This window comes from Pelophylax lessonae (assembly GCF_965119305.1).
Source record: "Pelophylax lessonae genome assembly, chromosome: 2".
Classification (NCBI taxonomy): domain Eukaryota; kingdom Metazoa; phylum Chordata; class Amphibia; order Anura; family Ranidae; genus Pelophylax; species Pelophylax lessonae.
This window is the reverse complement of record NC_138769.1, coordinates 182202937-182230774: the sequence shown is the minus strand read 5'-3', so window position 1 is coordinate 182230774 and position 27838 is coordinate 182202937. Positions and strand designations below refer to the sequence as shown.

At 39.3% G+C, this 27838-nt stretch overlaps 1 protein-coding gene across 1 annotated transcript in view; it reads right to left on the bottom strand.

The window, feature by feature from the left end:
- The window catches only part of IL1RAPL1 (interleukin 1 receptor accessory protein like 1), a 1835933-nt gene that overhangs the window by 675366 nt on the left and 1132729 nt on the right, over positions 1–27838 (bottom strand). Inside the window, exon 5 of the mRNA XM_082248500.1 lies at positions 23764–23917. Within this exon, the coding sequence (XP_082104626.1) occupies positions 23764–23917 (154 nt within the window). The remainder of the gene's footprint in view (positions 1–23763; positions 23918–27838) is intronic.

Below are 27838 nucleotides of genomic sequence, written 5' to 3'. Positions count from 1 at the left end.
GCAAATATAATTTAACACTGAATATTTTAATTGAGTAAAGTCATGGCTGGTTCTCTTGTGTATGTAAAACCAAAACTCTTTTTTTAATTTTTCTTAGTTTTGGACACAATAGGGAAGGGTTAAAATTGATGTCATGTTTATATTGCTTTGACCTCACTTGGTAGATTTAGGCAGGGTTCACACCTATGAGAATTGGATGCGGATTTCTCCGCATCCAACTCGCATGACAGGAGACTGTGACCGGTTCTCAATGTTGCTGGTTCACACAGCTCGGGGTGACCACAGTCTGCACTGGCAAAGTGTCCTTTGTGTCTTTGGCTCCATTTTAGGTCTGAATTCAGGCAAAAATTCAGACCTGATTTGCAACCGAAACAGAGAACAGGGGCGCACCGGACCCCCTGCTTTGAGCAGCGGCTGCAGCTAGTGTGAATCTTGCCTCACTCGCTCTAGTTGTTCTAATGCCCATTGGCACTTGAGCAGAACATTTTGGAAAATCTACATTTTACAGATGTCACCAAAAAAAAGATTGTAGAGATTTCCCAATTCAATTCCAATGTTGTCTCCAAGACAAAAAGTAAGTGAAAATCTCGCTAAGGCCCCTTTCACACTTGTACAACCTAAAAGTTCCACGACTTTGACGCAAATTTGACACGCGACTTTGATGACCTTTGCACACTCCCCAAGTCACAGGACAGGTCGCAAAAGTGTGAAATGGGCCTAATGCACAGACAGATTAGAATATATAAATTGTCAGGGATTTTATTTTTTATTTTTTTCCAAAAATTGTCAGGGATTTTAACTTTGCATTTTCTATTCTAAAAGCAGTCCTGTTTTACAGCACTGCAAAAGGGAAGCAGAGCCTGCATATGTGTTCATATACACTTAGGCCCCTTTCACACGTGTGCGACTTGTCCTGCGATTTGGGACTGAAAAGTCGCATGACGAGTCATACCTAATGATTTCCAATGAGTGCCATTCACATCAGTGAAACTTCAAGTAACAGTGATTTCAAATGCACTACTTTGGTCCGACTTCGATCCGACATTAAGTCCATAGACCTCAAGATTACACAAGCATTGCTTCAAGTCACATCAAAGTCACATCAATGTCGCATGTCAAAGTCGCACATCAAAGTCATGTCAAAGTCGCACAACTTTCAGGTCCTACAAGTGTGAAAGGGGCGGCTATACATAAAAGCAGGGTTTTAAAAACATGATGATTATTTACTAAACACAATTATTTGCATCAAGCTGATTTCTTTTTAACCTCCCTGGCGGTATGATTCTTTTGGATTTTAGGTGCTGAAAGCGGTACCATTATTTTGCATGTAATTCTTGTGAATGAGCAGCCCAAACCAACTGTATACATTTATTATATATATATATAATATATGTATGTATACATATATTATGTATATATATATATATATATATATGTATGTATACATATATTATGTATATATATATATATATATATATATATATATATATATATATATATATATACGTATATATATATATATATATATATATATATATATATATAATATGTATACAGTTGGTTTGGGCTGCTCATTCACAAGAATTATGTATATATATATATATATATACATATATTTACATAAAAAGTACAGTAAAACTGCAGGAAAGGGCACTGGGGGCAATGTAATGTGATTTTTTTTTATTTTGAACGGTATCAGTGTGTTTGGTGTGTTTTACATTCGAATTTGCCGCCGGTTCCACCCCCCGACGGACGTCACGTCGCCGGAGATGGAAGCCGGGGCTCGCAGACGATCGGGAGAGAGCTCCGCCGCCGCATACCGCTCGCAGTCTTCGCTGGATCCCGGAGAAAAGGTAAGTAAAACCTCTTCCAGCATCCAGCGATCTTCCTAGCGCTACCCCGAGTGTGACTCGGGGTTACCGCTTTTGGCTCTAAAATCTTACCCCGAATCACACTCGGGAATACCGCTAGGAAGGTTAAAGAAAAAAGAAAAAAAAGGTCCACACTCCTTTTTATTTCATTCTAAAATCTTTGGATTTGATTTACTAAAGACAAATAGACTGTTCACTTTGCAAGAAAATGTTCACTATGTGGAGAAATATTTTATTAACTTTGTGAAGGTGGGGAAAATTCAATTTGCAAAGATACTCAATCATTGAAAATAACATCCAAAAAATAGTATTTTTCCTTGCACATGATTGTGGGATGGAAATCAGAAGAGCTTCATCCCATTCACTAAGCTAAAAGAAAATTCACTTGCAAAGTGAACAGCATATTTCCCTTTAGTAAGTCAAACCCTATGCATGCCATGCCTTACATCCTGCAGTTTTAAAAAGACAATCTGCACTTTAGTGATAAAAAACAAATTACTAAAGTTTTGTGGAAAAGAGACTTTTAAAGTGTGTAAAGTAAATTATGAAAAATATGACAGTAGAACATTGCAGTGATATATTGTCTGTTGGTGTTTATTCAAATGTTCTTTTTCAAAGGTGATCCTGTGATGCCACTGCAAGCAACACACGTTTTGTAGTTTAGATAAGACTTTGCAAACCCACTGTCACAGGAAGAGGGAAATTGATTCCAGTTTTGAAGATGGTGGCATATTTCTGATAGAAATTATACTTATCATTTTAAGCATAGTAAAAAAGTCAAGAGAAAAGAAAAAAGAGGAAAATATGTTTAAATTGTTGCAGTGTTAACACCTAAAACCTTTCAGTTTTGCCATGAATGGACTCTAGTAAGAAAATCTAAAAGTCTTACCAACTTGTAGAACTTTTTTATATTTGTTCGTTTTTACATGTCACTTTCTGTGGTTACTCATAGCAAAAGGTGATCTATGTTGGACTATACATTGTACTCAAAGTTAGTTGTTGCAGCTCTAAGATCTCTTTTTATTGCATGAAAACTGATTGCTTCACGATGGATATCCTCTACTCCACCATCAGTAGATGAGTGGAAATCCGAAGTGAATAAATATTTTTTGTCTGAGAAACATACGTACCTCTTTCACAATGATCTACATAAGTTTGCTGCAATATGGTCTAGTTGGATAGACACAATGGGCCTGTCTATTACTCTTTGTTGAGAAAGTTGCTTTTATTGTTACTTGTGGGATATTCATTAATTTGCCAAGTATGTTAGAGGGGTACAGGGACTACGTTGATATATTTATTAAATGGTAACTTGTGGGGTTAGTGCTGTACTTTTGGTTATTTTTTGCTATTTTGTTTACATTTTTCTATTTTTAGTTCTTTTATTCTGTGTGACAGTGTGTCTCTATGTTATTCTGTACTTGTAAAGAAAATACCTCTAATTAAAATTTAACCACTTAAGCCCCGGAAGATTTTACCCCCATTCCGACCAGGGGGTATTTTGCGATTCGGCACTGCGTGACTTTAACGGACAATTGCGCGGTCGTGCGACGCTGTACCTAAACGAATTTGGCGTCCTTTTTTTCCCACAAACAGAGCTTTCTTTTGGTGGTATTTGATCACCTGTGCGATTTTTTGATCACGCGCTATAAACAAAAAAAGAGCGTCAATTTTGCAAAAATAACAATATTTTTCACATTTTTTTATATGAAATTCCCCCCCAAAAAAATGTAAAAATCAAATTTTTTTAACATTTTCGGCCAATTTGTTTTATGCTACCTATGTTTGGTAAAAAAAATCGCAAAAAGCGTATTTTGATTGGTTTGCGCAAAAGTTATCGCGTTTACTAACAAAGGGAAAGATTTTTGTCATTTTTGTTGTTTTTTTTTTTAACGCGTAATGGCGGCGATCTGCGATTTTTTTTGCGGTACTGCGACATTGCGGCGGACAGATCGGACCCTTGACTGACATTTTTGACACTTTTGGGGTTACCAGTGACATTTCTACAGTAATCAGTGCTATATATATGCACTGTTACTGTAAAAATACACTGGTAGTGAAGGGGTTAACTTTATTTGGGAGGGAGGGGCTGTGTGTGTCCCTAGGGGCGTGCTTTCTACTGTGATTGGCTGTGGCTTCAGCTGTAAGGACACTGATCAACGGATCTACATAGTAGATCCACGTGATCAGTGTCTTTGCAGCGAGGAGAATGACAGGCAGCTTGTTTACACAAGCTGCCTGACATTCTCCCTCTCCCCCAACGATCGCCGAGTGGCCGGCGGACATCGGGTCCACTGGTCACACGCGCGGGGGGGTCCGTGACCACACGGGAGTGGGAGCGCGCCTCCGGGGGCGCGCGCTCGCTCCCTAGACCCTCACAAGCAAGCAACGTAGCCCTACGTTAGTTTGCCTGTGAGGGGCTGACCGCCGACGTAGATAGTCGTGCGGCGGTCGGCAAGTGGTTAATTAAAAAAAATGTGATCTATGTTGACCAATCCCTTTATCCCAATAGTCAGATGCCATATAAATAAATACTATTTCTATTTATAAAGCCTACTAAATGAACATTTCAATTAATTGTCTCCAATCTGTAAAGTATACTAAATATGTGTGCAGACCTACTACATCTGGGTGGAGTTTCTACGTAAAAGTCTCCAGTAATATCTTGTAGTTCCAAGGGGCAGATTTCCCTCCCTTATAAGTCTCCAGTTATTATAAACTTTAGCATGTCTGGCAATTCCAGCAGCATCTGGCAGGTTCCCCAGCAGCAGCTTTTGATAGTGGTGGTCCACTAGTGACTAGGAGTTACAAGTCTCAATATGCCATGGCAGCCAAATATTCTACATGTAGGGCAAGTTGTCAAGGATAACTAGTTCTAAGATCACTGGAAAGTTACATGTTAGGAAAGTCTGACTCGTGATGAGTGAAAAACAGCAAATTTCAACAAAATAATGTGCATTTTTGTATTTGCTAAGCATACGCTAAACTGCAAATTGATATGGAACGGTACTTAAAGTAATTCATATTAAATGTAATATGCAGTATTATCTGGACCATCTTCAAAAGCTTAGTTATAAGCTTAGCAACAAGTTGAAATCATGACTTGGAGAAGATATGTAAGTTATGCAGAAGTAATCCCAAGAAGGTCAAGTCTAAACTGATATACACTAAAGGGGCAGAGTAAAACAAGGTCACGGCAAGAAGCATGGTTGAAAAGTTGGAACTGGTCATCAATAATGGCAATGTGTTACCCTTTTTTTTTACCCATGTATTACCATAATTACCCTTGTGTTGTTTCTCTATTGATATGATTGCCAGTATGTTGACTGCTTATTGTCACAAATGCCCAAAACTGGGCTGTTTTTTTTTTTTGGTAACCATACTACTTCAACCAAACCTTCCCTCCACATTAAAAGGCCTGTCACATACAAACCATGTGTTTAACCACTTCACCTCCTGAAGGTTTACCCCCCCCCCCCTTTCTGACCAGGCCATTTTTTGTGATATGACACTGCGTTACTTTAACTGACCATTACACGGTCATGCAAAGCTGAACCCAAATAAAATGTATGTACTTTTTTCCCCACAAATAAAGCTTTCTTTTGGTGGTTTTTTTTATCACATCTGTGTTTTTTATTTTTTTGTGCTAGAAAGAAAGAACAACTGACAATTTTGGAAAAAAAAATATTTTTTACTTTCTGCTCTAAAACACATCCAATTAAAAAAATATAAAAAAATCAAATTTCTTCATCAATTTTGGCCAATATGTATTCTGCTACATATATTTGGTTAAGAAAATCTCAATAAGCGCATATTGATCAGTTTGCATAAAAGTTATAGCATCTACAAACTATGGGATATTTTTATTTCTTTTTACTAGTATTGGCAGTGATCAGCGACTTATAGCGAGACTGCAATATAGCGATGGAAAAATCGGACATCTAACTGACACTTTTTGGGGACCAGTGACATTATTACAGTGATCAGTGCTTAAAATATGCACTGTCAGGGTCCTAATGACACTGGCAAGGAAGGGGTTAACATTAGGGGTGATCAAAGGGTTAACTGTATGCCTAGCTAATGTTTCAGTAAAGTGGGGGGGGGGGGTGCTTTTACTTGGACATGGATCAGTGTTTCTGCTCTACTGAATGTTCAGTGGCTGCCAGCACTGCAGGAGCGAGCCACTGCTGGCGCGCACTAGCGTCCAAACCTGGAACTGCAGAATCATGTATACAGTATATGTGATTCTGCACAGCGCAGCCCCCCTGTAGCAGTAAATCTGCTATGGGGCAGTCGGCAAGTGGACACTGATATTCTGAACTCATGCAAATGTCATGCAGCGTGCATAGAGTGTATTGCTCTCTCCTACTTTGCACAATCTTTGGCTCACAGGGTTCCAAAACATTCCAGGAAGGCTAATGTGTATTAACATGTACCAGCCATGTCAATAAACTTAAAAATAAAATAATTTTCTATTAACTATTAAATACCAAATCAGTTCCTCATTAGCAGGGCTGCTGATAAGGCAGTACAGCCAGCCCTCCTGTACTGGGCCCAAGCCCCATCACTTCAAAAAGGGGCCCAGGCACCTGCTAAGCAGGAGGGCCACCTGTACTCTCCTAATGCAGACACTGGTTCTCTTCTGTCTCCCACTGCAGCACTGCCAGCTTCTCCTCCTCTCCCTCCCTTCAGCTGCACTGCAAGGGGATCTGTTCTAGCACATGCGCCCCTTCCATTTGCTTCCTTGTGTGCCCCTTTTCCTTGCAGCGGTGAACGTCAGGGGATATCATTTACTGGCCCCTTCCTTTTCTGAATGAACACAGTGAACCATTGGTACCAATTACTCCTGTTCTATTCATCACTCAAGCATAGTAAACTGCCTTGGAGCGCTTCCTATTCATTCACCTGTGCAGGCCCTGTCAGGTAGGCTGTATGGGGCCCCCTCGATTTCTAACAGCAGCCCTGCTCATTAGCTTGGCAATCTAAATTTTAAATAAATAATTGATGACCTGTTCCTCTCGTGTGCTGTTGGTTAAGCCTGTGACTTCTTTACACATTGCTTAGTACTGTGCTTTTTCTATCTAGGACACACAAGGAGCCCAAATTTCATAGAATAAAAATGCTGGATCTGTAAATTTATAGGGGCAATGACTGTTCTGCTGTAGGATGCTATACCAACCTGGCTTCCAGTTTAGGAACCCCCCCCCCCCTTTTCTCACACTGCATTAGTGATCATTGAGGTACCTCACCATAGTGATGTAGAAGGCAAGAATGGGATTTTATCAGGCATTCAACCACTGAACTTGGCTAAGATCCCTGTATTTCAGAGCGCCCCGGAGACTGGATAGCCAAACAAGATGGCGTTAATTTACTGTGAGGTGCTGGTTATGTGCCAGCAATGGGACTTTTGCCACAGATTCCTCTTAGGAAGGGAACAACAGCCATAGACCTGAAATGTTTCTATGATCTCTCATTGGTAAATCTCCACCTATTTCGTTCAAGGTTATGCTTTCAAAACCACCAGCTGGTAATTCAGAGCACCCCAGAGACTAGATAGCCAAACAAGATGACGTTAATTTACTGTGAGGTGCTGGTTATGTGCCAGCAATGGCACTTTTGCCACAGATTCCTCTTAGGAAGGGAACAACAGCCATAGACCTAAAATGTTTCTATGATCTCTCACTGGTAGATCTCCACCTATTTCGTTCAAGGTTATGCTTTCAAAACCACCAGCTGGTAATTCAGAGCACCCCAGAGACTAGATAGCCAAACAAGATGACGTTAATTTACTGTGAGGTGCTGGTTATGTGCCAGCAATGGGACTTTTGCCACAGATTCCTCTTAGTAAGGGAACAACAGCCATAGACCTAAAATGTTTCTATGATCTCTCACTGGTAGATCTCCACCTATTTCGTTCAAGGTTATGCTTTCAAAACCACCAGCTGGTAATTCAGAGCACCCCAGAGACTAGATAGCCAAACAAGATGACGTTAATTTACTGTGAGGTGCTGGTTATGTGCCAGCAATGGGACTTTTGCCACAGATTCCTCTTAGGAAGGGAACAACAGCCATAGACCTGAAATGTTTCTATGATCTCTCACTGGTAAATCTCCACCTATTTCGTTCAAGGTTATGCTTTCAAAACCACCAGCTGGTAATTCAGAGCACCCCAGAGACTAGATAGCCAAACAAGATGATGTTAATTTACTGTGAGGTGCTGGCTATGTGCCAGCAATGGGACTTTTGCCACCGATTCCTCTAAATCTCCACCTATTTCTTTCAAGATTATGCTTTCAAAATCACCAGCTGGTATCTTTTTCACTTTCATTACATTTAATCTGATACAACACTTAGGTAAAAGCAAACACATCATTACTACCAGCTCTCCTTCACAAACATTTAACATTAGATCACTGTAGCTATAAAATATTCTATTGAGATTTGTTACTGTAAGCAGATACCACATAATTTCTGTTTAAGGTAATAAATGTTAAATGCATCAGGACTTTAAATAAAACACGTATTTCTTATGAAATGTCTGAACATTTCAGCATAAATTATTTGATAACCTCATCTCCTCCTGTCATTTTCTTACATCATCCCAGCATAAGCCTTGCAGAAGTGCATTAGTTTGTAGCACGTGCTCTTCTGGAGTGTGGAAATAAGCTCACGCTGAGTGAAAGCTTATGACAATGTCATAATGTTTGCAGGCTGTCCCTTGTGGTTTTAATGGCAGAATTCTTCAGAGCTTGATTTTCTCACTGCAGGAGGCCCTCGAAACCTGCTGTTAGATAGCCATTGAATATGTATGTTTATATAGCATCAATGAAGTGCATTAGAATAACAGAAATCAGTATACAATTTCATTAGCAAAATCTTGAAAGTGAGTGTTCAGGACAAAAAAAATAAAAAAATGTAAAGCCCTATGATCAAAAGTATGTTTATTATCCTCCCACACTGCTACCAACATAGTGACAAGGCTAAACTTTGAATAAAGTAAAATTAGCAAATATAGTATATTAGTAAACGCCATGAAAAAACATGATAAGAATAACCCCATCATACTATTAAAGAGACTTTTTTTTATTGATGGGCAGTATAAAGAGCAACAGTGATTTGTAAAAAGTCATTGAAATTACCTTCATTGCATGTATCTTCTGCTATAAATGATTCTTAACCACTTACCTACGGGGCACTTTCACCCCCTTCCTGCCTGGGCCAATTTTCAGCTTTCAGCGCTGTCACACTTTGAATGACAATTGCACGGTCATGCAACACTGTATCCAAATAATATTTTTAGCATTTTTTGAGAGCTTTCATTTAGTGGTATTTAATCACTGCTGGGTTTTTTATTTTTTGCTAAACAAATAAAACAAAACCAAACATTTTGAAAAAAAAAATGTTTTTCTTAGTTTCTGTTATAAAGTTTTGTAATAAAGTAAATTTTCTTCTTCACTAATGTGCGCTGATGAGGCAATGAGGTGGCTCTAATGGGCACTAATGAGGAAGCACTAATATGCAGCACTGATGGGCACTGATAGGTGGCACTGATATGCAGCACTGAGGGGCATTGATAGGCAGCACTGATAGGTGGCACTGATGGGCACTAATAGGCAGCACTTATGGGCACTGATGGGCAGCATGGAGAGACAACAATGGACAATAATAGGCACTAATAGGCAGCACTGTTGAGCATTGATAGTTGGCCTTGATAGGCACTGATGGGCGGCACTTATAGACAACACTAACAGATGGCACTTATGAGGAGGCACTGATGGGTAGTGACAGGCATCACTGAAGGCACTGAAAGGCAACACTGATGGGCACTTACAGGCATCACTGAGGCATTAATTGGCAGCAGTGATGGCACTAACAGGCATCACTGATGAGGCTGCACTGATGATCAGTGTCCTGATTGTCAGTGCAGAAGTCTCTCCTGAGGAATTCCAATAACTGGCATTTCCTGTTTACATTGTGATCAGCTGTGATTTGACACAGCTGATTTCATGGTAAAGGGCCTATGTCATAGGCTCTTTACTGTGATTAGGGATGAGCTTAGTTCGTCAAATGATGAACAAATGGGCTTCTTCGCTGGAACTTAGAGCTCCCGCATTATCATGGACTCTGACCTCTAAATTCCAATAAATAAATCACAGGCTGGCCAGGGGAATCTCCCATCGGCCAGCCAACTCACAGCTCTCTCATTGCAAGCCTGGTATTCTACCACCTACGCCACCATTAAGCCTGCTTAAGCTGAACGCACTCTCCCTAACCCAACGCCGTTTTTTTTTTAAATTTTGGCGCGGGGTCCCCCTTAAAATCCATACCGGACCCGAGGGGCCTTGTATGGATTTTGGGGGGACCCCATACCGTTATTTTCCTTTTTTTATCTGTATTGCCTGGAGCCAACAATACATTACAGCCGCGAGCAAGTTTAAATGAAATGTTTTTCTTTAGAAATGTCAGTATAGCTCCAGCGGGCTAGAAACATTACACAAATGCGCCACTTTACAGGCACATTAAGTGGGCCCCCCAGGCACGATATTTAAAGGAATTTTTCATTTTTATTGTTTCACTGTAAGCATTATTGAAATCACTGCTCCTGTAAAAATGATCGTTTTAAAAAATATTTTTGCATTGATTCCTGTCCCCCAGGGCAGTACCCAGGTCCCCACACACTTTTTTTGGGCCAATAACTTGCATTTAAGCCTTAAAAATGAGGACTTTTGATTTTTCATGTTCATGTCCCATAGACTTTAATGTCTTTAATGTTCGCAAGAACATTTCCCCTGTTCGAGATGTTCTGTGCAAACCGAACAGAGGGGTGTTCGGCTCATCAATAACTGTGATCAATGATGTGCTGTGCCCTAGGGATATGACGTCCTTCCAGAATGAGAGTGTTCCCAACCATCCTGTCATTTCACTATACAGTGGGCAGGAAGCAGTTAAAGTGATTCTAAAGGCTCAGCTTTTATTTATTTTTTTTTTAAATAACAAACATGGTGTACTTACCCGCACTGTGCAATGGTTTTGCTCAGGGCAGATCCTTCTCTTCTTGGGTCCCCTACTAGCGCTCATAGCCCCTCCCTACTGCTGAGTGCCTCCATAGCAAGCCACTTACCAATGGGGGCACTCATGGGTCCTTACTCTTGATCTGGCTCTGGGTGTCTATAAGACACACAGAGCTCAGCTCAGCCCCACCTCCCACTCCCTCCTCACTAGCTATTATTGACAGCAGCGGGAGCCATTGGCCCAGTTCTGAAAATGCAGTTAGGTAAAAAAAACTTTCTGACTGTAGAACCATGCATGAGCAACAGTGTACAATTTCAGAATCTGCCAGGTGCCAGAATTAATTAATTGCATGCACAGAAGTTATTTTATCCTGGCCTGGGATGGACTAGGATTCTGAACCTGGAAGAAGCCAGCAACATAATGTAAGTGCAGGCAAGGGAGATTGTAAATGTCACACCATTGGTATGGAGCTATAATTCCACTACAATAATTGCACTACAGGAATCTCAATTGTGATTGGTTACTATGAGTAACTATACCTGAACATACTGCACTGCAATGTATATTTAGCTAGATTTTATTCTTGTGTCTTTAAAAAGTCTTGAAAAAATTTCAAATTGTCCATGTCATTAAAAGTATGTCTAGAACAACATGTAAAGTATAAACAGATCTATTATTAACCATGTCACAATTCTCCTATCTTTAGGTCTTTTTCTTCTGATTCATCCTTCTATTTTTCAGGGTCAATTACAAGATCAAATTCAGTCAGATATCCCATGCCATGTGAAAACTGAGGAAAAAAAGCCTAAAAAGAAAACTAGTTTGCTGGAAGGAGGTATGGCGCGCTGCTGTGTAATAAATAGCCATGTCCAAAGGGTCAAGACACTAAATGTAAGTGTTGGCAAGTGGAATGGAAGTTTAATAATGATGATAGGGGTAAAAACAAACCGGTCCTGAAGTCTTCGGCATCACTTGGGGTGCTGTGGGGGTCCCACACCTTAGAATCACGGAGCAGGGTGGCGCAAAGCCGGGGGTAGTGGAGGAGATGGAATCCGGGGGGTCCGAGGGAACACTAATGTGGGCAGGTGTTACCGTGCAGATACTGTGTGCGGCCACAACACAGGCTGTACACCGGACCTGACGCTGATGCCGGAAGTGTCCCCTTGGCTGCGTCACCGGAAGTGACAACCGAAGTACAGATGGAACGCTGACCGGATGTGGAACATGGAACGCAAGCTTCTGGTTGCCGTGACTACATGTTTTGTGCGCACAAAGCGCATGCGCGCGAAACATGTTCCCTCTGACCCCCTGGATTCCATCTCCTCCACTACCCCCAGCTTTGGGCCATCCTGCTCCGTGATTCTAAGGTGTGTGACCCCCACAGCACCCCAAGTGATGCCGAAGACTTCAGGACCGGTTTGTTTTTAACCCCTATCATCATTAATAAACTTCCATGATACCCTTTGGCCAACATTTACTTTTAGTGTCTTGACCCATGGGACATGGCTATTTATTACACTGTAGCGCCCCATCCCTCCTTCCAGTGAACTCCATAATCCACACATCATCCTGTGTCAGGAATTCGGCAGCCTCAGGTGTCACGTCACTATTTGTTTCCATCTCCATGCCATAAAGCTTTTTGGTACTATGACCCTATAGGAGGAAGTCCAATGTACTAGTGGCAGGAAACTTTTTGTTTGTTTACAAAGAAAACTACCCTCTCTGATCCCCTACCTTTCCCTTTCCTCCACCCCCCCCCAAAGACACTTCCTTGCACAGCTTTCTGCCACCCTGCAATTAATTAAAGCCCTGTCCTTCACCCCCAGATCAAACTGTACTCTAATCCATCCCCACGTTGAAAGAAACAATATAGGTACCTTTGACTTCTCAACTGGCATTACTTCTATTCAGATGGACCATTTTGTGTTGGATACTCTATGGTGGGATTTATTAAAACTGGCTCACACATAATCTGCTGCAGTCGTGCATAGTAACCAATCAGCTTATAACTATTAAGCTTTAACAATAAAACCTAGAAGCTGATCGGTGACTATGCTCATCTGCGCCAGATTTAGTGTGCACTCATTTTAGTAAATCTCCCCATATGTCTACTAAATGAATATAGGCTGTTTACTCCAAACAAAAATGAAAGTTTACCTCAAAAAGTTTATGTAGAAACTGAATATACAAACTGAATGTTCATTTAGCTTAGTGAAGTTCACTCCAATCATAATGAAGGCACAGAGGAGATAGATAAACCATGGGAAGGCATAGGCATCCAACACCCTTGAAAGTGTCGGTTGTTGAAAATCTTTGTGGCACGGACTTCTAGCTCAGCAAGTGGATGGAGACTAGATGTACTGTAGGTGGTACAGTAATAGTACGTATTAGATATGTATTTTAAAGTAACATTCTCCTTGAGATCCATATATCTCAACGACAGTGTCTTTTAACAGTATACAGTACAACTTTACCCAGCTATAAATATGCTTACACATGGACAATACTACAATGCCAGAAAAATGCTTTCTGTTCTACAATGCCCACATTAGCAGGAACAGATAAAACATGCATAAGGAAAGATTGGCAGCAGATTATTTTGCAAAAATATACCAAAAATACTAAATATGATTTAATATAACTATTCTCTACTGTACGTTAATGACAATAATAGCGCTATATAAAACAGGCATCATGAAAAAAAAAAGCCCACAGAAAATTAAATTATCAATAAACTAAGAAAGCTTTTATGGACTGCATGAATTAGATAAAGTTACAACTTGTTTTTTATTATTTGTGTTGCAGATCACACAACGAAATACATTTCAAACGTGTCCAGTTTATACTTTATGACGAAAAAGTTTCTCCATTATTCTATTATCAGTCCCTTAAAAATACACTATGTTCTTTTTTAGATATCTGTTTTCCTTATGTGTTATGATCTTATTATTACTTTCAAATTGTTTTTTTCTAGTTTACAGAAGTTTCACCAACAGAATCCTCAACAAAAATGATTACAAAAGAAAAAAGATTAAAGATGAAATAAAAACCTTAGAACTGATTGCTATGGAAACATTTTATGAAAATTATTTGTTTTTTTCTATTTCAGGAATGCCTATTTAAATTCTTGGAACCCGTTTTGATATTTTTCTTTCTACATTAAAGCTGTACCCCAGATAAACAACTAAATTTACAACCTTCCAAAATAATAATACAAGGAAATGGCATACGAATTTATATTCAGACAGTTCTTTATACAAAAGGCCCAGTTGTGATGTTATTTTATGTTAAGCTTTTTTAGTTTGCATAAAAATTATAGCAATGAACCCTACCAGTATACCTTGAAGAAAAAAATAATAATGAGTCACTGTTTTAGTTTAACATATATATCTTTAAAAAAAAAAAAAAAAAAAGATCCCATCACACTGACAGTACCTGCAAAATCTGTTGAAAAGCTGAACATTTACAGAAACTTTATGAGCTATGAACATTGCAATTAAACATTCAATCAAAGTGGAACAAATATTTCACTACACATTATTTCATGCATCGTAGGCCTTTTTGATTTTTCAGATAATTTTCTTTTCTTCACAGCCGAAAGCCTTGGAACATATGTAAAATGTCTATTATACTACAAATACTATAGAAAACTGGAATAGGCTTATCTAGAGATTTTATGGATGTCCTGGCATAAGTGCATATATTATCAGCTGAACAACATAACTGACAGCAAGGGTGATATGAATCAAATAAAAATGGACGTGATCTGTTAGTGCTAGCATATTAGACTGAGCTGAAAATTACATATTGATGTGTACCATTTTTTCTAATCACTGCACAATAATTAGCTGTCCCCAGCAGCAATATAAATTCATTTTATATACTAGAAGGCCACCATAGGCTGATACCAAAAGGGATATTTCCTAGACTATAACTGATCCATAGAATTTATTTGACAACTCAAAGCAATTGCAGTAATCTGACAGGTGGGTATTACCCACCATTATAAAAGGATCTTGGTTTATTAGTGTAACATTGAGAAATAAATAAAACAGCCAAAAAGGATGTTTCTATGTGTTTTATTTCAGCTAGTGATGGATTTGTGGAAATGCTAAAATGTTCTGTGCAGCAAATTGTGAGCTTAGGATGTATTTCAGCTCGTCATAAATAAACTGCTGTCATAGGAAAAAAAAAAACATTATTTCTGCAGTGACATCTTAAAATGTTAACTCAGCTGACGTTTGCTTGCGTGAAGAGCATGAAAACAGATATACTCAGGGCTGGAACAGAATCCTATTTTAGTAGAAATTTCTCTAACTCGCTTTTTTTAACCACTTCACCTTCAGAAAGTTTATCCCCTTCATGACCAGGCCATTTTTTGTGGTAGGGCACTGCATTATTTTAACTGACAATTGCGCAGTCGTGCGACACTGTACCCCAATAAAAACAATGTCCTTTTTTCCCCAAAAATAAAGCTTTCTTTTGGTTGTTTTTGATCACCTCTGTTTTTGAGCTAGAAACAAAGATTGACTGACAATTTAAAAAAAAAAAAAATATATATATATATATATACAGTGCCTTGCAAAAGTATTCAACCCCCTTGAACTTTGCGACCTTTTGCCACATTTCAGGCTTCAAACATAAAGATATAAAACTGTAATTTTTTGTGAAGAATCAAAAACAAGTGGGACACAATCATGAAGTGGAACAAAATTTATTGGATATTTCAAACTTTTTTAACAAATGAAAAACTGAAAAATTGGGCGTGCAAAATTATTCAGCCCCCTTAAGTTAATACTTTGTAGCGCCACCTTTTGCTGCGATTACAGCTGTAAGTCACTTGGGGTATGTCTCTATCAGTTTTGCACATCGAGAGACTGAAATTTTTGCCCATTACTCCTTGCAAAACAGCTCGAGCTCAGTGAGGTTGGATGGAGAGCGTTTGTGAACAGCAGTTTTCAGTTGTTTCCACAGATTCTCGATTGGATTCAGGTCTGGACTTTGACTTGGCAATTCTAACACCTGGATATGTTTATTTGTGAACCATTGCATTGTAGATTTTGCTTTATGTTTTGGATCATTGTCTTGTTGGAAGACAAATCTCTGTCCCAGTCTCAGGTCTTTTGCAGACTCCATCAGGTTTTCTTCCAGAATGGTCCTGTATTTGGCTCCATCCATCTTCCCACCAATTTTAACCATCTTCCCTGTCCCTGCTGAAGAAAAGCAGGCCCAAACCATGATGCTGCCACCACCATGTTTGACAGTGGGGATGGTGTGTTCACGGTGATGAGCTGTGTTGCTTTTACGCCAAACATAACGTTTTGCATTGTTGCCAAAAAGTTTGATTTTGGTTTCATCTGACCAGAGCACCTTCTTCCACATGTTTGGTGTGTCTCCCAGGTGGCTTGTGGCAAACTTTAAACAACACTTTTATGGATATCTTTAAGAAATGGCTTTCTTCTTGCCACTCTTCCATAAAGGCCAGATTTGTGCAGTATATGACTGATTGTTGTCCTATGGACAGAGTCTCCCACCTCAGCTGTAGATCCCTGCAGTTGATCCAGAGTGATCATGGGCCTCTTGGCTGCATCTCTGATCAGTCTTCTCCTTGTATGAGCTGAAAGTTTAGAGGGACGGCCAGGTCTTCGTAGATTTGCAGTGGTCTGATACTCCTTCCACTTCAATATTATTGCTTGCACAGTGCTCCTTGGGATGTTTAAAGCTTGGGAAATCTTTTTGTATCCAAATCCGGCTTTAAACTTCTCCACAACAGTATCTTGGACCTGCATGGTGTGTTCCTTGTTCTTCATGATGCTCTCTGCACTTTAAACTGACCTCTGAGACTATCACAGTGCAGGTGCATTTATACGGAGACTTGATTACACACAGGTGGATTCTATTTATCATCATTAGTCATTTAGGTCAACATTGGATCATTCAGAGATCCTCACTTAACTTCTGGAGAGAATTTGCTGCACTGAAAGTAAAGGGGCTGAATAATTTTGCACGCCCAATTTTTCAGTTTTTTATTTGTTAACAAAGTTTGAAATATCCAATAAATTTCGTTCCACTTCATGATTGTGTCCCACTTGTTGTTGATTCTTCACAAAAAAATTACAGTTTTATATCTTTATGTTTGAAGCCTGAAATGTGGCAAAAGGACGCAAAGTTCAAGGGGGCCGAATACTTTCCCAAGGCACTGTATATATATATATATACATATACATATTATATATATATATATATATATATATATATATATATATATATACATATATTTTACTTTCTGTTCTAAAACACGTCCAATAAAAAAAGTTTAAAAAAAAAAAAAAATCTTCATCCGTTTAGGCTGATCATTCTGCTACATATTTTTAGTTAAAAAAATCCCAATAAGCATATCTTGATTAGTTTGCACAAAATGTATAATATCTACAAACTATGGGATATTTTTTTCTATTTTTTTTTTTATTATTAGCAATGATGGTGATCAGTGACTTATAGTGGACTGCGATATTGCGGAGGACAAATCAGACACCTAACTGACACTTTCACTGTACTAATGACACTGGCAGAGGGGCCATCAAAGGGTAATTATGTGCCTAGCTAATGTTTCAGTGTTGTGGGGGAGGTGCTTTTACTAGTGGAAGACATGTATGGGTGTTTCTGCTTTACAGAAACACAGGATCCATATCTTCTATACCAGCCTTTTTCAACCAGGGAGCCCAGGCACCCTGGGGTGCCTTGAGGTTTCTTCAGGGGTGCCTTTGCAAAATACCAATAAATTGTCCTAAAATTTTATACAAACCGGCATGTAGCTGAAGCCTGCCTTTTAGGTTACACAAAGCCACAGGTTCCTATTGTGCACTATTACAACCTTCTAGCTTCCCGTGTCCTAACGACCAATGGCATCATCAGTTTATATAGAGGATGTCAGTTGCCTGCATTGTTTACCCCTCCCCTGCCCCTCTCCATCAGCACTGGGGTCACATTAGCTGAGTGATGGAGAAAAACTGAGATAGAAGAGAAACATTAGAATACTAGTCAGTACCAGTTTGTAAAAGTGTTTTTGCTTTGGAAGAACAAATCCCCTCTAACATTGGGTATCCTACTTGTGTGGATGTTGCTGCATTATGTAAAATTATTAGAACATTAGAACATTTTAGAATGGGGTGCCTCGAGACTGTCCAAAATTTTAAAGAGTGCCTTGACTAAAAAAAGGTTGAGAAACACTGTTCTATACTGACAAAATGACAATCGGCCTTGTTTACATAGGCAGACTGCCATTCTGTCAGTGTACCGAATGATCAGCAGATGCGAGTGGACCTGCAAATCAGCTCCTGCTGTGTAAAGACACTGCAGGAGTGAACCGCTGGCAGTGTGCACCCGTGTCCAAAACCCGGAAGTGCACAATTACGTATATATATATGAGATTCTGCACAGCACAGCTTCCCTCTAGCAATAAATCTACTATGGGGAGGTTGGCAAGTGGTTAGGTGTTAATTTAAAGAGAACCTGTGCTTTGGCAATGTAATGGCACTTTAATCCTATTTTTCCAGTAAAATATACTTACTGTTCCTTAGCAGCTCCATTGCAGTCATCCTGTGAAGCTACAAGTAGCTCAAGTATTAGCTTACACGGAGCTTCAGAACTTTTCCATCGGGACTGTGCTAGTGTTTGTTGACTGGCCCAGTGCTGTCACATGGAGTGTAAAAAATTTTCCTTCATACCTGTAAGTACCAGGTATTGCTTCCAGGATGTAAACAGAGCAGCAGGAAAGCAAGGAAAGGAAAGTATAGTATATGGTGCTAGGGAAGGGGAGAGATTAAAGCAAACCTGTTGCTTTGTCCTTCATAGGCTAATCAACAGTTTGTTGAGGACTGCATTGCAAACTTTCATTAATTGCAGTTTAGCATATTCCTGTTGAGGTAGTGTAAATGTCAGTTTAGAGTCTGTGTATGGCCTGCTTAGTTTGCAATGTATTTCTTTGGATGCAGCAGTGCTACTGAGATCTAGCATTTCCTAATAATTTGTAGGCAAAGCTGGACAATTACAGTTTTTTTTTTTTTTTGTCAAATACGTTTTATATTTGAACGCATATATTTGAGCAGTGCTTTGTAGGAGTGGAAAAGACTGGTATTCATGTAAATGCTGATCCTAACAAGTAAAAATATTTTAAGCTAAGGAATTGAACTATAGAGATGTTCCCTATATCTGCACTGCAAGGGTTTGATAGAGTCATTTGGGACAAGATGTCTCTAAAACTATAACATTGATATTAAAAGCCATAACACATTGCAAGCATCGGGTCACTTCCGGCAGCCAATACAGATCTGGGAACATTGCAAAAGAAGCAAAAGAATGCTTACATATACTAACAACTTCAAACTGAAATCTATCACTTGATATTAACATTTTTGTGGGATCTGCTGCTCTTCTACACTCAGATCAGATTTGCCATGAGCTTGTCATTTCTGCATTTGGGCAAAAGTTTGTGGAGGTATATTTGTTTATCACCACCAAAAGATCATTTTTAGGAATGATCTTGATTGCTCATTTGTTAACTGTGCCAGTCAAAATAAATGCAATGCACATGATTGAGTAATGTAATTGCAATCTGCATGCATTACCAGTTCTCTATCAAATTTGGACATTTAGATTGATTGCTCACAGCCACCAAGCCTTGGGTATCAATATACAAACAGATCTCTCACAGAGAATAACAGACAGTGAACAATTTGCCTACCCATAGTTCAGCCACTGTACCACTGACCCATTGTATTCTTCTCATGAAATAAAAAAAATGATTGACTAGCAGTTGCATATGCAGAAAAATTAAGCAACATGTTAGAGAATCTCTATACACATTAACATTTGTCTTTTCTGTTGACCATCTTTTTGCAAATACTGCAAGCAATACTTGAATCACCCATATCTGTTTTTACTTTGTATAATTATACCACATGAAGATTTTTCCATTTGTAAAGAAATTAGCTGGCCTGGGCTGGGATAGGTGTAGTGCTTCTTCCTACGACCCCCCCCCCCCACTCCATTTCTCATTTGACCACTTCGTATTTTGTTTGAAAACTGACATAAGACCATAAGACTTATTTTCATTGCAGTAATAAAAATGTGAAAAGCCTTAGGGCTCATCCACATGGGCACTGAGACCTGTCCTCCATGCTGAGCCACTCTTTGCTACAAGTACATGAACTGCATGCAGGCAATCCTATAGAAGTTGATGCATTCAAAGTAGCTGCACAGGCACAGTTGCATGTCTAAATCTGACATACAGGCAGGAGTGGGTTCACAGATCTGGATACACAATGTCTCCATTCAGAGCTGTGCACCCACTCCTGCCCGCATGTCAGATTTTGACATGCAACTATGTCTGTGCAGCCGCTGCATCTATATCCTCTTTTAAGTGCTGCCTGCATGCAGCTACAAGGTGGATGTACAATACATGCAGCAAAAAGCAGCTCAACACAGAGGACAGGTCTCAGTGCTCATCTGAATGAGCACTTATTCACTGGCTTAAAGAGTTACTAAACCCACAACAATAAAATCAATCTGTATATGCAGTAAAGCATGCTTGCTAGACTCACTGTCGAACCTAAAGGGTTAATCCTCTGCATTGTGTAAAAATGCTGCTTGATCCTATATGCACAGATCCTGCTCTTTTTCCACTGACTTCAGACCATGTCTGGATAAGACAGAACCTTTGGAGTCAGGCTCAGTATGGTGTGTATTGCTAGAGAGGTATTTATTTCTTAGGAGAGGGCATGTGATCAGCACAGGGCCAATCAGCACTGTACAGACATGTTCAGACAGAGAGTCAGGAGCCCTGCAGCCTCTTAGAACAGCTCAGGGCAGTATGAAAGCGCCTCCTATAAGCTTCACCAGGAACAGATAGAAGTCAAAAGACTGCTACTGTATATACTGCTGTTGAGAAAAGGTATTTATCAGTTTATATTTACTAAAATGATTGAATTTCCATTGGGTACTGTGGGAGACTAGATATAGTGAATGCAGTGTCCTCGGTTTAGTAACAATTTAACTCTGAATTTCAGGCAAACAGATAAATACACAGATGAGATATGAACACCAAGTCTATTCTATCCAATTCAAAGATTTAAAAACCCATATCATATTGCATAGCTTTTCTGGCAGGTCAAAATAATTGATTTTTTTCTACTCTAATGCAATTTGTCCCTCCACCTTTACTTTGACACCCTGCTCTCTTCTCTTAGTAACATTCCCCTTGTTAGTACATAAACAATGCAGCTCTGCTGTACAGGAAATCGCAAAAGACTGATACCAGGTTAAATGCATGTATGTAGGCTGCTTGCATTAAAAAAAAACTGCATGATATACTGATGTAATAATGAATATAGATATGCATTATTTATGTATTTTACACCTGGAGTAAAATGTTATCACACCATTCCTTTTAACCCCTTTCTCATGTTCCCATTTTTTTTTCAGATACATTTCTTTTAATGTTTTTTAAAACTTTTTCTCATTAAACTTTCAAAATGTAATCGATTAATGGGATTTCTTTAGGTGAACTTTAGTCTCTCCTCTACTTCAGTAGCTCATACTGTAATGCATTCTAAATGTATAAATAATTTAATGCCTACAAGCATGACAAGTAATGTGACTTGTGTCAATATTCAAACGGAAACATTTTTGAAAAATAATAATAATTTATTGAAGTTATATATTCATTCAATGTATTTTTATTTGTAGCTTGCAAGAATATAAGAATATATTCTTCATCTCTTACACAGCAGCACTAGGAGTGGTATATGGTAGAAGCAAAAAAGGCTTTCCTGCATCTATATTTGTTCATATGTCACTTATGTGATATCATATTTTAGTACAGGTTTACTTTAATGAGATATCAGGGGTCTTTTGAATCCAGGATGTCTTACCTGCCTTCCTTCCACCAGAAATCAGGAGTAATATTTTGCAAGTAGCTTCTGGGCACATTCTAGCTAAGGAAGATCAGAAAATGAATGTTCACTGGTTCCCCCCCCCCCCCACCCTGTAATGCATGGCGGGGTTGCACCCTGGAGCACACTTTGGGGGTCACAGAAAGAAATCAGGTGGCTGTAAAGCCATACAATATCTTTCATCAGAAAGCCTACAGTTGGGTAGTGTATGAAACAACCCCCCCTCCAATTGGTACTGCCACAACCCTTATAATGATGACAATAATAGGGTTACATTTATTATTATTTGCAGTGATTTTGCTTTCTATAAATTCTTTTTTATTCACATTTAAACTGTCATTGAACTTGTTAGAAAATGTGACTACTGCAGAAAGAATCAGTCTCCTAAGATCCCCACACTACTTCTGCATCATGATCCCACACCTTCCCTGGTAGTGTACAATTATTATCTGTGCTAGTCCAGCATCAATACCACTCCCTTCACTTCCCTACACAACCTGCTATATACCTCTTGGGGGAGCAGCAAAAAGGAATTATATAGAGTGTTACTTGAATGACAGCTCTTAGTCCATAGGGGCTGCTCACACCACTTCCAAAATGGCAGCACCCATCAACACTCTCAGATCTTTGGGATTTCTCCATAAGTAAATAACATACTTAAAAAATTGTAAATGCACATATTATCTTATGGGAAGATTGTTGTTGAAGTGAATGGCTTAGACACAGGAATTTTTTAAAGCAGATTTATTTGATTTGTCTTACCTGCATAAATAAGGCAGGCATTAGGGAAGGATTCTAAGGGAAGAACGAACAGCAGACCCATACCTCTGCAAACAGCAGGTTATCCAGTTCTCTGTCATATGCTTGAAGCTAGCATTTTAGATCAAGTGACCAAGAACAGCTTTGATTCGTAGCAGCCAATGTATGCAGAGTCTTCATTTGCTTTCACTATGATTCTGCTGATGTCAGCACCCAAATGCTGCACTGCTGGTACTGGTTCACATGACCCTGAACCAAAGAAACTTGACCTGCTATAAAAAAGGTCCTAGGTAAGATTATTATGATATACCTTCCCCTGATTTGCCTCACTACTGTCTTCCTCATTTAGTAGAGGGTCTAAACTTAAAACTAAGGTGTTCTCTGCAAGTGGTCTTGCTGTTGAAAATCTTAAAAATGGACTAAATTGGGGAAAAATAGAGCATAGTTCACATCATCCATAATGTTTGTTTAGACACAGCAACCCTTCTTTCATATACCTGAATTGCTAGATTGCTAGGCCAGACCTGTGTGAGATAAGCCAGTCAGTAAAGATCCTCTACATTGGCAGACTGTCCAATCTTTTTCTACAGATTTTAAAAAAGATTTGTTATAGGGGGGATTGGCTTATTTATAAAATTATTAATGATAATATCTCTTTTTTATGCAATTATTTTTTTGTCTTGTGGTAAATGAGTAATGAATAAGTTGGACCCATTACTAGTTCCCCAGGGCGGGATAAAGCATATTGACTGATACCTAAAGTAGAAAGAGCTGTAAAGCTTGTAGAACCCTTGCTGTTTAGATACCTTCTAAGATCCTTGGTGTGCTTGGCTGGCATTGTTTGAAGATGGTACCGCTTTTTTTTTCATTTATTAAAGCAAGTTAAAAAATGTAAACAAACACAGGAAAAAGGAAATCAGGTAATATTTGTGGATATCCATTTTTAGAGAATCGTCCTTATCTGGAACCCATGGTTTACCCATCTCAAATGCAAAACCAAATGTTAAAAATGTTAAAACCAAATGTTAAGATTTGAAAACTTTTCCTATGCTAAATAAAGTAGTTCTTAATTTACTCCATTGTTTTAAGGAAAGTATTTAAATACTAAACAGCAAATATTCCAGTCTGGAAACTGTGCATTGATAAAATAGAAAACTTGTTTTAAATACCTGTTACTGTCAGTTCGGTGGTCCTTCTCACTAAAAAACTTCCATACTTCAGTTCGCAGGTATAATTCCCAATGTCATCTTCTCTAACCTCCCTGATAACTAGAGTATCCCGTTTTAAAATAATGCTGGGCCTCCATGTCTTTGCTTTGCATTCCTGTTAAAACACATGACACAGAAGATATTTATACAAAAACAGTGTTATTGTTATTCAGTAGAATATAATTAACAAAACACAATATACAGTAATATAATATAACATAACATATTAGAAAAACTAAGAATCTACCCTTTTACAATAAATTATAAAAATTAAAACAAAACAAGAAGGCAACACTGAATTAAAGTGATTGTAATGTCTTGTGTTTTTTTTTAAATTAAATAATAAATATGATATATTTACCTACTCTGTGCAACTGGCTTTGCACAGGGCAGCCCGGATCTTCCTCTTTTCAGGTGTCTCTCTGCTGCTTCTGGCCCCTCCCTCCTGGTGAGTGCCCCCACAGCAAGCAGCTTGCTAAGGGGGCACCAGAGCTGAGCTGCAGCTCTGTGTGTCCATACAGACACAGAGCTGAAGTTCAGCCCCGCCCCCCCTCTCCTGATTGGCTAACTGACCTTAATTGACAGCAGGGGGAGCAAATGGCGATGGTGCTATGTATCAGCCAATCAGGAGAAAGAATCCCAGATGGCTGAGGAACTCATGGACATTGCTGGATAGAGATTGGGCTCAGATAAGTATTAAGGGGTGCTGGGGTGGCTGCTACACACAGAAAGGCTTTTTATCCTAATGCATAGAATGCATTAAGATAAAAATCCTTCTGCCTTTTACAACTGCTTTAACCTATTGGGGGATCTTATCAGCAAACATTCTGTGTCCAGTGCCAATCATTCACAGGTAAGTGTTGCATGAGCAAATACATGCAAGTGGCCATAATTAGTGTGGTTTCTGGTAACCTCCTATTGCTTGGGCTGCCTCCTGCAGCTAATCGCCGGGAACCTCAGCAAATGGGGTTCTCACAACTATTCTTTGTTGTGCTTATTTTCAGGTGTAAATATAGCCTTAACAATCACACATATTTTGTTTATTGTTTCAATCTTTAAAGCAATCCTGTTGGGACCCAACTGTGCCCCTCAAAGAACAATTGCATGGAACAAGGGGGAGAATATTCTCTCTTCAGTGAATCTGATCTGCAACTGTGCATGAGGCAGCGAGGAACATGCAGTGTGTGTTCCAGCATCATTACCAGATGTGTTCCAGGATTACCAGATTACCAATAGGGCCTTGTGGACTGATGCAGTACAGCAATGCATAGATGAGAAAAATTGAACACACTGCTTGTTTTCCTAGAAAGCATCTGACCTTTCTAAAAATATGCTGTATTAGGGGAAGACTGGCCAGGGCACTTTCTGGTGAATGTCATATCAGCCCTTTACCGCTCTCTTAACTCTTCTTTTGGTCCTATCACACTGTGTGGATCATAGGTTTGCAACAGTGGCCACAGTATTTTCTCATGACAGGTTCACTTTAGGCCAAGGGGTTCTTCAAAAATAGTTTTTTCAAATATTTTATTTATTTAAACAAAGACAAATGCGTAAACAACAAATCACAGTTATACAAACAAATGTGGATTTTGTAACCAATAGTACAAAATGTCTCTACATGTCACTTGAAAGAACTTATATGTGTTCTATTTTGGAATTATATTATAGAAACAGGAACAAAGAAAATAAAAAGAGTTGTATTTGACTTCCGGCTGTCCACTCCAGTTGTCTTCATTGAATTTTAAAACATAAAGGAAGAGTGAGTGGAATAAATAGAAAGAGAAAAGTAAGGCTAGAATGAGGGGGGTGGAAAGAAGGTATATGGAGGCGAAGAAGAGAAAAAAAAAGGGGGGGAGGAAAGGAAGGGAGATATGGATGCATACAGGCATTCTGTAAAACTATGGTGAATTCGGAGTATGTCTTAAGATGTCACCATATTTTATTCGCCAGACCGAGTTGGGCACATCAAGGATTTCCCCCTATCAGAGAGGAGGAACACATTCCACAAGCACCACATCTTTTCATACTTCTCCTAGTTATGCTGAGCTATGATAACAAAATATTCTATATTATTGATGTCTTCAAGTCTGCAGATGCAGTCACTGATAGTGGGAGGGTATTGTGTCTTCCAGTATAACGGAATGCATGATTTGGAGGTGCTTATGATAAAATAAGGTATAGACTTCTTATATTTTCGCATCGGGATATCCGACACATGAAGAAGAAAGAAAACTGGGATGTCAGGAATCTCATAATCAGTAAGTTCTCTAATGATTTCCCTGACTCCCTCTCAGAAAAGGGAGAGTTTTGGGCACGACCAAAAGATGTGTAACAACGTTCCCTGCCCCTCCTGGCATCTCCAACATCGGTCAGTAGTGTTTGGGTAGAGTTTGTGAAAAGTGGTGGGGACATGATACCATCTCGTCATTATTTTGTAATTGGTCTCTTGCATTTTTGTGCAAGTAGAAGTTTTGAGTGACAACAGGCACACATTTTTTTTCTGCGTTGGTGTGAAGACACAGTTAGGGTCAAGCTCTGATTTTTGTAAACATGCTAGACGAAATTCCTCGGTTGGAGTTATCAATAAATTATAGGTTTTAGAGAGAGGTCTCAGTGGACGTCCGTTCCTGTGCAATATTCTTCAAAGACCGTAAGCTTCCTATTATAGGCCTCTAGGGTAGATAAGGAATGTAGGCAGTGAGGGATTTGAATAGCTTTCCAGAAGGTAAGGCCAAAAGGGCCTTTGGTATCCGTCAGTGTAGTTACAGTGGGCCATTGGCCATCCACCAGGAAATGTGAGGCTAAAAACATTCCCAGGTCCCTCAAGTGTTTAAATTATTGATCTGTAAGGCCCTGTTCAAAGGCCAGATTGCCCAGAATCAGAAATAGAGGTGATGTTAATGTGGATATAGAGGGAATGCGATAGAACAGAGGATACTATTAGTAAAGTCACACCTATAGCAGGGTGTAATTTTATGGATAATAGGCGAGAGTCAATACACCAAGGCGCTCCGCTCAACGGGGTTTCAGATTGAGCTTGTTCAATGCACACCCATAGCTTACGTTGTTGGTGTCTGCTCCAGTCTAAAAGTCTGCTAAGGTGTACAGCTTGGTAATTTTTTGTTATGTTAGGCAGTGACAAGGCCCCTGTATATTTTAGGTAGAGTAAGTTGGTTACGTGATATGCGTGGCTTCTTAAGAGCCCACACAAACTGAACAAACAGTGAATGAACCTGCTTAAAGAATGCGGACAATATTCGGATTGGGAGCACTTGAAGTAAATATAAGATCTTGGGCAGTATAGCCATTTTAATGAGATTACACCTCCCAAACCAGGAATGTGTACCCAACTGCCATGTCTCTAATAGTTTGCGGATCATAAATAGTAAAGGGGGGAAATTCAGTTCGTAAAGTTTCGACTGGTCAGGTGGTAAGAGTGTACCCAAGTATTTGATAACTGTGTCTGTCCATTTAAAAGGGAGACGTGAAATGTCTTAGAAGTGTGGGGGGAATGGCGACTCCCACAGCCTCTGATTTACTAAAAATTATTTTTAAGTTGGAGTAGCAGCCATAGATCACAGTCCTCTGTCGCATTCACCCGAAAGTATTCTGTGAGTTCCATAAGGACATCAGAATACACTTCCAGAGTCTGCAGGCGGATCTTCTCTGTGACAGACAAAGCGGGCGGATCTTCTCTGTGACAGACAGGAGGAGATCACAGGATTTAGCATAGCTGAACCTGCCATCTCTGTCTCTGTCTCTGTCACAGAACTCCCTCCCCCCACACATGTCAGTAAGCATTAGGCATACATTTAAGCCCTTGTTCACCAACAGTGTTAACCCCTTCCCTGCCAGTGTCATTATTATAGTAATCTCCAGTAGTCATTGCTATCTAACCCATCATACCTAATCTGTTTTCCTTCTTTTATACTGTACATATTAGTGATAACCCTTCTTACCCTTTTCATCATGCCTAGGCACTGGCTTTGCCTGGAGTCTGCAGTCTTCCTCTCTTATGATTATTATTTCATGTACA